General features: G+C 39.3%; 1 protein-coding gene across 2 annotated transcripts in view; it reads left to right on the top strand.

Annotated features, from left to right (window-relative positions):
* The window catches only part of mtt (mangetout), a 102,030-nt gene that overhangs the window by 41,431 nt on the left and 47,742 nt on the right, over positions 1–12,857 (top strand). For both annotated transcript variants that reach the window (XM_086830330.1, XM_086830329.1), the window contains exon 2: positions 6,163–7,716. In XM_086830330.1, the coding sequence (XP_086686456.1) occupies positions 6,507–7,716 (1,210 nt within the window). In that variant the 5' untranslated portion in view covers positions 6,163–6,506. The remainder of the gene's footprint in view (positions 1–6,162; positions 7,717–12,857) is intronic.

Below are 12,857 nucleotides of genomic sequence, written 5' to 3'. Positions count from 1 at the left end.
GGGATGGATGTCAAAGGAATGGAGCAATGACAAAAAGGAAAAGAGCCAACACAAGGGGAAAAAAATAAGAAAACTATTAGCTTAAAGTTTAAACTTGTTCAACTTTTCTTTTATAAATATTTATTATAATTTAAAATAAGTTTTCTGCAGTCTAAGCTGACTTCAAACTTAGATTTAATGACTTTTATAGACTTCTATGACCAGGAATCGACCTTAAAAGTATCCTTAGTTTGCTATTTGATCTTTCTGTTTGTATATATTTGGCAGAAACCAAACCGATAGCATTTCTAGAAACTCTCCCCACATTGAATACATTCAAGTAGGCCATAATTGAAATACCAAAACATTTACTCTACCCACTAAGCATATATCCTTGATACGCTAATATCCTGGAATTCTCATTTCGGTTTCACCTCAACCGCTTCTCATGTGTATTCATGAGCCTGGCCGGACCTCTGCCTTTTAAGCCAGGTATCCTTAATGGCTCTGACTCTGCTCTGCTGCTGTTTTGTTTACTTATTCATTTGATAAAGTAGAGTCGAAAGCGGAGACCGCGTCCCACTTCAATAAGCATATGATTGTCGACTTGCCGACTGGCATTTTCTGTTCAGAAAATTACTACCGACTGCCGGCATCTGAAGCCGAAAAAGCTGCGAGATGGAATGCGGAATGCGAGCTGAGCTCATTTCGGTCTGTGTAAAGCAATTTCCGTAATGAGTCCTCTCGGCTGCAGAGCACTTAAAAGTATTTTGGCCGCCAGTTTCAGTTTCTTAGGAGAGAGTGCCGGAGTGCGTTACCCATACGCCCTGTGTGCTGCAGATTACTTTCAGGTTTGTTGGCAAAAAGCGATTAATTTTGATTAATTTGCCTCGCGCTCTCTCTCCCCGCCATTTTAAGTAATCCACTTATGAAATCTTAATACTCTGTAGATTGTTTTTGATTCCTTGTGTGGCACCATGTGGGGGCTTCCGAGATTCGAAATTTTCCGAAATTCGCGAGTTCAAAAACAAATTAATTAAATGGGACGCAGCGGAAATTGAGGAGAGTGAGCATATAAACGCATTGGCAGAGTCTCAATTAACCCAACTAGGAGTCCCGCAATCGTCTTAATTACTTAATTTATACCGCGACCTCCGTCCGGACCGCGTGCCTCCGGCTCTCTGGCAAAATTGGATTAATTTGTTTACTACTGGGCCGGAACGGCAGCGCGGAATGTGCCGCCAGCGTCGCTTTATAGCCTGCAAAACTGTCACAGCGCGAGAGAGATCCTGCCCGAAAGGACACTCCACCAGGCGGGTGGAGGCGCAGGACAATCGGTGTCGGCGCGTGTGTCGCATATTTTGGCGCCGCCATTGACCAGAAAGTTTTCCGAGTGGAAAACTCGTATAAAATCGCAATGAAATTTCTGCCTGGTCCCTCTGGTCGCATCCTTGAGAACGGAAGAGTTAAGAGAGCTCTCGTGACTTGGCAGGGTTAGTTTTTGATTTAGTTGGCTGAGGTGCCAGCACAGATCTCAATAGCTGATAGATGGTCAAGTGCCAAAGACGGAGAGAGTAGTTTGCTTTCCGATTTCTTGGCATAAAGTCGGAAATCAATGATGGACATATAGTAATTTATTACCCCTTAAATATGTCAATAATATGGCTTGCAAATGAATTTATCAAGAAAAAATCAAGGAGCTTTTCAATTATTACAACAAAAAACAGTAAACTTTGGGCAGCCGAAGTTTATATACCCTTGCAGTTTGCAATTGAGTTATAGGATCAAAGCGGAAATTAATCATAATCTATATATATTTTATAATATATTTGCATTACTTATGAATATATTTGCATTATTTGAATTTATAATTACCGACATTTTTCTAAATGAGAATTTTTCTCGACACATCAAAGTTTAAACTACACATAATTAAGTCAAAAAATCATTAAATTTAATTCGGAAAGCTGTTTTGTATTTGTATTAAACAGGTTAATAAATCTGCATACTCAATTTTAATTTTAATTGTTGACAATTTTAAGGATGTTACCCCTTATAAAATTATGCAATTTTGAAAAATGTTTAAAAAATGTATTATTTTTTCAAACATGGCTAGATCGTGTTAGCTTTAAATGCTGATCAAGAATATACACAATTTATATGGGCGGAAAGATTTTAATATGTTTAAAAGCTTCCGTCTAAAATTCGAATCCCCTGAAAGGCAATTATATAGTCTTCGATTTAAGATAAATCTACATACATTGCGTATACTTAACGTGAAAACCATTAAATTAAGTATACGCCATGTGAGAGAATAGGAAAATCGTTTACAACAAAAAGTTTTAGTGAAGAAGCAAGTTTAGCAATTAAATTATAAGATCAAAACAAAATCAATTATAACTAAGCTTTAAATATTCGATAATATAAATAATTTTATATGACAATTTTTTCGACAAAATCAAAGTTTAAAAACCTCATAACTTAGCCAAAAATTCACTAATTTTAGTTCGGAAAATTGTTCTGTGCAAGCTTTTAATATGTTTATAAATCTTCATATTAAATTTCAAAATAACATTTTGATTAAATGTTTACAATTTTAACGATGTAACCCCTTATAAAATTTTCAAAATTTCGAAATATTGGAAAAAATTCAATTTTGTGCTCACACAGCTGAAAGAACTCGTCTTAAGACGCTGATCAATAATATATATGATTTATAGAGTTTGAAATGATTCGGCGTTACAAACTTCTGAATAAACTTAAAAGACCCTGCGAGGGTAGAAATATATATAAAAATGGAATCTATAACTGTATATTTTATTGGCCAAAGTTTAAATGACTCTTTGCTAGAAATTTGTTATAAAAGATATCCATAAAAAGTTTTGCTCCCATAAGTTTTCAAAAGTAATAAAGATAAGTCAGTGTTTACCTTAATTTTATTAAAAATACAAAGTAGTTTTTTCTCTTTGATAAATTAGCCGTTTTGGTAAATCAAACTTTTATAAAAACCAGGAAACACAATCCTTAAAAATTTTTGGGAAATGGTAAAAGAGCTCTTTGGCCCTCTTGTTGCCTGAAGATTTTTCATCACTAGAATCTGGCTTTCAGCACAGCATCAAAGCCAACATGAAGAAGGAGCCCAGATTTAAGCCAGCTTTAATGGCTAAAGGCCAGCGATGATGTGCATGAATAGAAAATTAGCTTTCACCTGGTTCGCAGGCTTATTTATGTTGGATGCCACTAATTAAAAGTTGGCTGCAAACTTTCCACGTTCGCTGACTGTCGACCAGAGGGCTTAAATCGCATTTTAAATTTAAATTCGGCAGCCGCGCAGCGCTGCCGGTGACAAACAGAGTGTAAAGGAACAAAATAAATGCACAAACTTTTTAATTGGCAAAACAATAAAAGTGATAATAAATGAAATTAAACGAGTAAGAGGAAAAACGCGAAAAGTTTCGGCCAAGACGATAGAATGTCCCCGTTGAAAGAACTGGCTGACCAAGAGTAAATTACGCTTCGGGCTTAAATTAGGTCTGGTTTTGTGCCGCAGATATTTTGGCAAAGGGTCTGGGATTTTACGAGTATATTTATAGGTATAATTGTTTTATTTTTTTGTTTCTTGGTTTTATTTTGTTGTAAAGTGCCATTAGTACTTTACAGCGGTCCCATTGAGTGACTGATTTACGGACTCATTATAAATTTGAACCACGCTCTCGACCGCACCGCACACATTGTGTTAATATTTAATGGGAAAATTCTTGGGCGGCCCTCGAATCGCATATTCATTATAGATAATCACGCTTTAAGTGGTCAGCCGCCAGTCCGGCAATACAGACCAGTCACGTGCTGGCCATTATGCCCAGGATAATAAATAATATTTTAATAATTGAGCGCCGGCGGTATCGGTCGGTCGGGTTACGCCTTCTCGCCGGTCGTTTTTTTGGAGGAGAAGTCGAGCATTAATTTTGAATTTTGCTGCAGCCCTTTAGGAGGCTATTTGGCGCAGCTCTCTCAATTTTGTTTCCCCTTGCCAACTTTGTGCATAATTTGCGCATAAAAAATCATGGCCAAAAAACTGTAACACGACCATTACCTGAATGGTGGCTGTCTGCATGTGTTGGGGCCGGGCATAAAAGGATTTTGCTTGGCGCAAGGCGATATGGGTCAAAGTCCTTGAGGGAGAACAGCTTAGGGAATATTTCAGGAATATTTTATGAAAATTTCAAGCGAATTCGATTTGCCGTAAGCCGTAATGAGATAGGCAGACCGGAATCTCCAAATCAAGGCGATTAAGCTTGTGAATTGATAAATTCGATGAAAAGCATGGGAGATACACTCCCCCTCTATTGGAAATGTAAACACTTTTTCCACTCCTTCCAGCTCTTTTCACACAAATGTGAGCAAACAGAAATTGCTTAGGCCCCCGTATAGTCCAGTCAGCAAATGAGGATATCCTGTTTGAATAGGTTGTGCCCCTGCTTAAGGCAGTTGTCACTGCCCCCACCGGAAATGGACTTCTTTCAAAAATATCTGTCATTTATTTTTAGTAGAATCCAACCTCCCCCAAAAGCTTAAGTGGATGTTTAGCTGCACGGTCGCCCGGGGAATCTAATCAAAGTATTTGCGTTAATTATAGGCGGCTAATTAGATAACAGGGCAGCCCGGCAAATGCGATTCGCTACTAGCTGGGCCGAAACCAATTAGCCACTTTGTCGCCGCTTAATTAGGCTCTTTAATGGGTTTTCGATGGACAGCGGAGGCAAATCCCTCCCCGGGTGGTTTATCAACAAATTTCTATATGTAGTTGTAACCCACTGAGCTCGGCAAAAATTACGCCGTAAGGGTTGCCCGGCATATTTCCATATTCATGGTTCAATGGGCCAAGCAAATATTTCCCCAATTAGCCGCTGGCAAGTGCAATTTATGAAAGCTTTAAAAAAAAGAAATTGTGCCCACATTAAAGCGTATGCGTATGCGTGGAGGAGGAGAAACCTTTAATGTCCTGGCGTCCATCCAAAATGCTTCGCATTTACGTATACATTTTGGCATTTCACCAAAATTCTGTTGACTTTGGGCAACCGAAATAGCTCCAGGATCTGGTTCCTGGCACCTCAAGGTCGCCGGGAACTCGGACACATGCCCAAAAATAAGTGTCAACTGCCATGTGAAAATAGACAGGACATGTGTGCCCGTGTGTGTGCGTGTGTGTGTGTGGGCAGAGAAGGGCTGCCGCAAATTGCCGAAACGTGGCCATAAATTACTGTGCAGCGGAACTAATGAAAATGTTGGAGCCGACATCTCAGTCCCGAAGTTTGCATCCCAAATTTAATTAATCTCATCAATTTACGCTGACAGCCATCGGACGAATTGCTTCGGGAAACGTTTTCATTTCGAAAAAATCCTAGAAAAATCATTCAGATCCTTCGAGGAAGAACGACACATGATTATTTAATTGAGGGGGGACAATATTTTCTACATTTATTCAGTTTCAGTTTTCTTTGTTGGTGAAGTATTCAATTGCAGCTTTAAACTTTAACTCTGAGCAAAACCAGGCCAGGGGGTTCTTTTGTTAAAAATAACTTAAAATCTTCTTAGGTGGTTTCGAAATACAGCCAGGCAACACTCAGACACTTAAAGAGCTTCATTTATTTTCCCTCTGCCACAACCTTTTTTCCCAGTTCAAATTTCCACCACGGACGACGGCCAGTAAGAATTTTAGGCTAAAAGTGAAGCTGTTGTTGCTTTGGGGATAAACTGCGAGAAAAAAACAAATGTCTGCTCATTTTTATGCATATTTTCACTGCTCATTAAACTCGCTTAACTACCAACATTTATAATTCACTTTTCCTGCCGTGGCGGTTCGGTTGTCTTAATACCCGGTAATCGTAGATAAAATGGGGAATATTCAGGTTGTGCAATGGCTTGTAAACAAGGAGGAGCTATTTTCTTTAAATCAGCTTAGAATATATATATATAAAGAATTTAAGTTAAGGATTTCCGGTAGCAAAAATTGTATACCCTCAAGAGCTAGAGTTAAGAGTGTATGCTATGCCTTTCATAAAAATAAAACACAGTATTCAGTGGTCGGTACACTCGACTAAAGCTTTTCTTGCTCTTATGCTTTTATGGCCTATCCCAAACGTACTGACTGACTACAGTTCCCACTTGGGTTTTATTTTCCAGCTGACCGGCGGCAGGGGGAAGCACATTGCAGCGGAAACGGAAACGGAACGGTCGCAACAAAGTTGAGAACCCGTAAAAATGCTCCGACCGAGAGCGGGCACGCATTAGCAGCCACATCAATTTGCCAGCGGCGAGGAGCGAGCAGCAACCAGCGGCAAACTTAATTAAAACGCGTGTTGGCCAGACAAAATTTCCGACTCTGTCCGAAATTAATTGAAATTTATTCCCCGCCCGCCCACCGGTCTTTCTGTCCCTGCCTTTCGATGCTCCGATGCTGTTGGCCAACCGCCAGCCAATGAGCCTGCTGCACTGATCGTGGAAGCGAACGCTAACAGCCCGAAACCATGGCTGTCAAATCGATTCAGTCCTGGCTACTCGCCTTGATGTTGCTACTGCACCAGCAACAATTTCTAGGCGGCCAGCAATTAGTCAGGCCGCCTGATGATGGCAGGATGGCTCATGGCTCATTATTAAGCCACAATTTAAATGTGACTCCAGTGCCAGAGGCAGGGAAAACCATAAAAACCGTTGAGCGACAAGAGACAGCTGAAGCGGATGAAGTGGCGCAAGTGTTGCAAGTGACACCTGCAAACCAATTACCTTTGAGCTTGCCCGACTCTCCGGTGTCAGGAGCGACCTTTACGGCCGGCACAAGGGCAACCGGAGACCAGGTCGAGGGGATGGCGAGTACCGCAACCTTAGACGCAATCACTGATGCAGTCGAGAAGACGCTGGAATCCATAGCCACAAAAGCAGCAGCAGGAACAGGAGCAGGAGCAGCAGCAGCAGCAGGTGTGCCAACGACGACGACCCAGCAACCCACGTTGGCTCCACCCCCGACAGCTGCACAAATAGATGAAATAAATGTGGCATCAGCAGTGGGAGGCCAAATCGGAACGGCAGCAGTGATTCCGAACAAAACAAACATGGCCAGGACAGTGGCAATAATGTCAGCAAAAACAAAGCGTACACAGGCGGCTGCTATTAGTAGTGTTGTCAGAGACGGAATAAAACTCAATACGGAGCGGGAACAAAGCGGTGGCTATGTAAATGCCACCGAGGCGTGGCCGGCACTGACAACAACTAATATGGTTATGGAAATGGAGCAGCAGGGATCGACCGTATATCCACCAATAACCAGCACTAGCACTAGCACCATTCCCAGTACTAGTTCAGCAATCAGGACTAGTGGCAAGACCGTGCCCACGCCTCGGTTATTGGGTGGTGGCGTGGCCAGTGTCGCTCATATCCTGGCCAAGTCCTTGGAGAATCCCCAGCCCCCGTCCTCTGCTGCCTGGCCAGTTAAGCACGCCGCCGTGCTCGAAGGCGACGTGATCCTGGGCGGCCTGATGATGGTCCATTCGCGCGAGGATAGCATCACCTGTGGCCCCATCATGCCCCAGGGCGGTATCCAGGCGCTGGAGGCGATGCTGTACACTCTGGATCAGGTCAACAAGCAGCAGCTTCTGCCGAACGTGACGCTGGGTGCCCACCTGCTGGACGACTGCGACAAGGACACCTACGGCCTGGAAATGGCGGTTGATTTCATAAAAGGTGAGTGTTCGGAACTAATGGAAATTATTAAATATATTATATTATTTAGCAATAAATCATTTTAAATGGGGAATAGAAAAGGTGTTACTTTAAAGATAATTCAAGCTTGAATTCTTTGCAAACACCCCAAGGTATATTAAACTATATTTCAAGAGTAAACCCACCTCTAGCCATAAATCTTTGAGCTGTTTACTTTACAGCCTGAAAATTCGCAGTGCAAATATAAACTTATCTTTTCGCCACTGCACCAACACTCTGAATAATTTCAATATAAATAGTGCAATAAATAAACGTTTTAACTTGTCTGGCAAGGATAATAAATAAGAACATGATGCAAACACTCATCTTATAAGGAGAGCCAACAAACTTTTTTATGACATTTAATGGTCTGTAATAAAGAAAACTCCACTTTCAATGCCAGCAAACATATTTTAAATTATAATTTATATATTTTTTACAATTACTCTCAAGTCTTCCAAAACAAAACAAACTTTTAAAGATAAATGAGCTTAAATAATTCAGGGCTATGATTTTCCTATGACAAATTAACCCCGTGGAGAATGTTTTCAAACTTTTCAAAGCCATTTGTTACTTTGCCACTTAAAGCATTTTTCATTTTCTACATTATTTTTATTTAAATTACATTTCTTATTTGGGTTTGTGTGGCAGGTCATAAATCCGGCCGAAGGTTCTTTTTGTTTTCCAGCCCACTCCGTATGGGTTAATAAATGCGGTTCACATTGGGAGTAATCCCGAAAGCATATTTATTTATTGCATTATATATTTTTTGATTTCCTACTAACACATCAGAATGTTTACTTTGACTGAGGGGGAAATCTGTTGATTTATTCAGTGGCTGGCTCAGAACTTCACATTTTAAATTGCCATTGTGTACATTCGTTGAAAAACTCAATGAAATATTATGGCATGTTTCAATGTGTAAAAACTCAGTAAACCAATTTGTTTTTGTGTGACTTTAAGAAAAAAATTCGTTATAGTTTTATAATAAAAAATGTTTATATCTAAGAGAAAAACTACAGCATGCCAAATAAATGACGGAAAACAATTACAAACTGAGTGAAGAAATGTCTGAAACGAGTGCGAAATGCAAATGAATTATTCAGAAACGAGATGAATAAAATAGTTTGTATGGTTTTAAAGTAAATTGTGAAATTCTGCCTGAATAAATCATCCCGAGTGCATCAATATTCATCTGCAAATAGTTTTTGAGAAATTCAATAGGTCTTTCACGGCTATTATAATTGATCCTTTTCTATCTATGCACTTGCTTCGTTATTAAAAAGCACTTGCACAGGAAATGGCAGACAATGCGAAGCACACAGGACCCTCCGCGTTTACAGTTTGTGATTTATGCATCCACGTGGATGTATCATTAGCATTATTACGTCTAACAAGCACTAAGGACTCTCTGTCTGTGCCATTGTAACTGCTGAACGCTTTCATCTGCGATTGAATCGATGTTATTTTTAGTCTGTATGCAAATCCAGCAGCCAACAAACACGCAAATTCCACGTTTAAATTTATTTCAATTCGATTGTTGCAGCAGCCATGAAAATAAAGTGACGTCTGTTTACCACAAGCCGCCCATTCATTCCCTTCCTTATTGATATTGGCATACCCAGAGACAAAACGGAGTTTGGCAAATACCTTCTGGTGTATTAAGGGGTGAATTACATTAGAGACAGTATCCAGAGTAAGGTGTGTAGCATTCGTACATTTCAATTGTCATAGGGAAATGATTTTTCAATTTGTCTATGATTACAAGCAAGAACAGGAAAATCGATCAAGCTTTGTCTGGCCAAAATTTATTTTTTTAATTTAAATTAAAATTCTCAAAAACTGATAAAAGTTTTGGGTTTTTAAAAGGTAATATAGAGTATGCAGAATTCTAAACCTATTAAATACTTTGTTATGAGTTTTTTTAAATTTGTTTTGTAGACAATAAATTGTATGTAAGAAAATAAATATAGAATATTGAAAGCTTAATTCTGATTGATTTCCGATTCGATCTTATAATTTAATTGCTAAACTAGCATCTAAATTTATCTTATCTTAACACCTTATCTCTATTAATTTGTAAAATATTCTCCGTAAAGACACACCTGGGATATACTTCGTTAAAGGGTTTTCACGTTAAGTATACGCCAAGTATTCTTAATTTTACTTGAATCGAAGACTATTTCCAGGGAATCGGGTTTTATTCGGAAGCTTGTAACACTGTGAAGAAGTCATTTCCGACCCTATAAATCATATATATTTGATCAGCATTAACAGATTAATCGATCTAGCCATGTAAGGTGGAATGATAAATTTTCAACAAATTTTCAAACTTTAAAATTTTTATAAAATGTTCGAAGATTGGCCATAATTTTAATTTTCTAAAATTTTAAATGTGTACGCAGATTTATAAATGTAATAAAAACTAGCACAGCAAAGCTTTTCGAATGAAAATTATAGCTTTTTTTTCCCAAGTTATAATATTTTTAAATTTTGATTTTACCCAAAAAAAAAAATTAAAAATATGATACATAAAAATGTATACATTTGTTACAGTTCATTAATTTAGACCCTATTTGACTGACATACAAATGTTTGTTGAAAAAAAGAACCCTTCCTCGCCATTTCAGATTAAGTTTTTTCCTACACAAAATTACATTTATAAAAAAGGACTTAAATGTATAGAAAAGATTAAATGAGTAAAAAGTGTTATATGTTTTTCCAATTAAAAAGTATTGTAAACGAATTCAGGTTTATGGAAGAGTAATTGTTTTATGTAAGCAATATGCCAGGCCTTTAAACGTAATTAATTTTATTCATTTAAATATTTTTATAATGAATTTATGGCATTTTGGTTATAATTAGTATGTACTTCTTGCCCTACACACTTTGTTTGTTATTCCTTTTCGTAGTCTCGCTGGTCAGTTTCCTAACTTAAGCCCTAAGATTTGTGGTAGTAATTAGCAGAGGCCAAAGGTAAAATCGCCAGAGCATTACTTTATTATTCAGAATGGGTGTCCATCTGTTGAAATCCAGATGTTCCTAGCTTAACAGATGTGTGGAATCTATTTTAGTCCCTACTGGTATAACAGTGGTGGAGCTTTATCCTTGGTTTGTGTCCTGACTAACGCATACGAAATTCGATTTTTAGGGAGTATTTTTTTGGGACAACGGAAAGTCCTGGCATGATTTTTGGAAGCATCTATAAAACGCAGATTTCATTTCTATTCCAGGATTTACGATAAACCATTCTGGTTGTCAACATTAAACCATTTGAAGGCCACTCAGCATATAAATTGTTTATGCTATCCTTAAGATTCTTTACGACCCACGCTGCTCAGTGGTCATCATCAGTGGGTTGGCCTTGGGAATGGGAGCTCTCAAATCGGTGGCGGAGTGACCCAGTTACTTGTAAATTGAATTTTTATTCGCTCAAAGTCCGCACACAACGCTCGCCGCTTTTATGCCGTCGGATCCTCGCATCCCACTACGCATCCATGCGTTCCCATCAAATATGTGTTCGGGGGAAAGCATAAAAAAATTTATCTCCCATGAAGTTGGGGACGCTGTGTCAACCCTGGCAACCCCAGTACTGGGCTGCTCACATCGTTTTAATTCGATGGGAAGCCCCCAATCTGCCGGCCGTGTTGTTGCCACTTAATGGAATTTGCCGCTTATGCGTTCCGCATGCCGCGCATTATCCTTTCTGCCAGGACTCCGTTCCAACGCGCTGCCCTTCAGCCGTTTCCTGCGAAGCTTTTTACCATCGTCTGTCTGCCTTGCCTCGGTTGACATGCTGCCTCTGCCGCTGCCTGTTTGCCTGAAAGTTTTTCCTCGGCCGATTTTCGGCGCTTTTCCTACTTTTTGTTTTCCTTCTATGCTCCTGATTTCTTTTTCTTTTTGCCCGTTTTTGTTGCTTTCTTCCTTTTCCGACTTCCCCCTAGGACTTTTGCACATATGTGTATAGATGAATGTGGTGTGTGTGTGGTGTATGTGCTTCTGTGTTTTGACTTTTAACCGAGGATTTCTGGCGTGCTTTGTCTAGTTTCTTATGTCTTGTGTTTAATTTGGATGCCTTTAAGCTGCCTAAGCAGGGCATTATATTCATTCCCACATCGGTTGACTTTTTACCCGAATTCTGATGGGGATAATTGCTGTGTTTTGTGGGTGGTTAAGCATAATATTTTCAGTGGCTGGATAGTTACCGCAAATGTTTGTGCTTTTTTGGGATATACAACCCTTGATTGCATGATATTTTCTCAGGCATATAGTTAGTTAACAAGGATCAAGGAGTTTTGAACCCTTTTATGTTTTTCTTTAGCTTCTGTCTTTCAATGTCTACTTATTTTTAAAAGATCTGTGATTTCAAAATGTGGAAATCTCATTAAATTTCTTTTACTGATTTGGAAATCTATAATTTCCCAATCAATCAATTGTCTCTGTGTTCTGTTTAACCTATGATAATATTTAACTTGAATCATATTTCCACAAAATCTTTCAGCAAACAATTCTCCGAATTGTAATGCGAGGCTTCCAATCAGGAATATAGCCATTATGGTTGCTTAGCTTTCCACTTTCATTAGACAGGGACTTCCACTAATAAACTGGTCCCGGCAGGTCTTCTATGTGCTGAAATGCTAGATGCCAATTCAACTAGCATTGTGGTGCCTTGAGGGGGCCAGGATACGAGGGTCCTGCCAGCCACAATAAGCAGACAAACAGGCTGGATGCAACTATATCCTTCTTCCGTCTGCAATGTCCGTTTGTCCGCGTGTACCATATTGTTGCGATGTAACTGCCTTTTTCCAGCTCCTTTCAAGCTTCGACTTAAGCTATTTATTGTTGTGTATCCTTGGCTTTGCTCCTGCTGCTCTTTCGTCGATTGTCCTGCGGCAAGTGGAGGCCTCAGATGAAGCCACCTCAACCTGCCTGTTTGCCTTAAGGTTTTTCTGTGTGTTCGTTCCCTTGGCTTGACTTTTGGCTGCAAACTGTGGTAACAAGTGCACTTTGTCAACGGTTTTCAATGGCCTGCATCCGAGTCCAAAGTTTGGTCATACATATATGTATGAATTCTGGAAGGCCAAAACAATTTCTACACAATCTGTTTCAAGTTGGCTTAGAGC

Source organism: Drosophila serrata, unplaced genomic scaffold (assembly GCF_035046125.1).
Source record: "Drosophila serrata isolate PLE 108 unplaced genomic scaffold, ASM3504612v1 contig_240, whole genome shotgun sequence".
NCBI classification, from domain to species: Eukaryota; Metazoa; Arthropoda; class Insecta; order Diptera; family Drosophilidae; genus Drosophila; species Drosophila serrata.
This window is presented reverse-complemented; position numbering and strand designations above follow the sequence as displayed.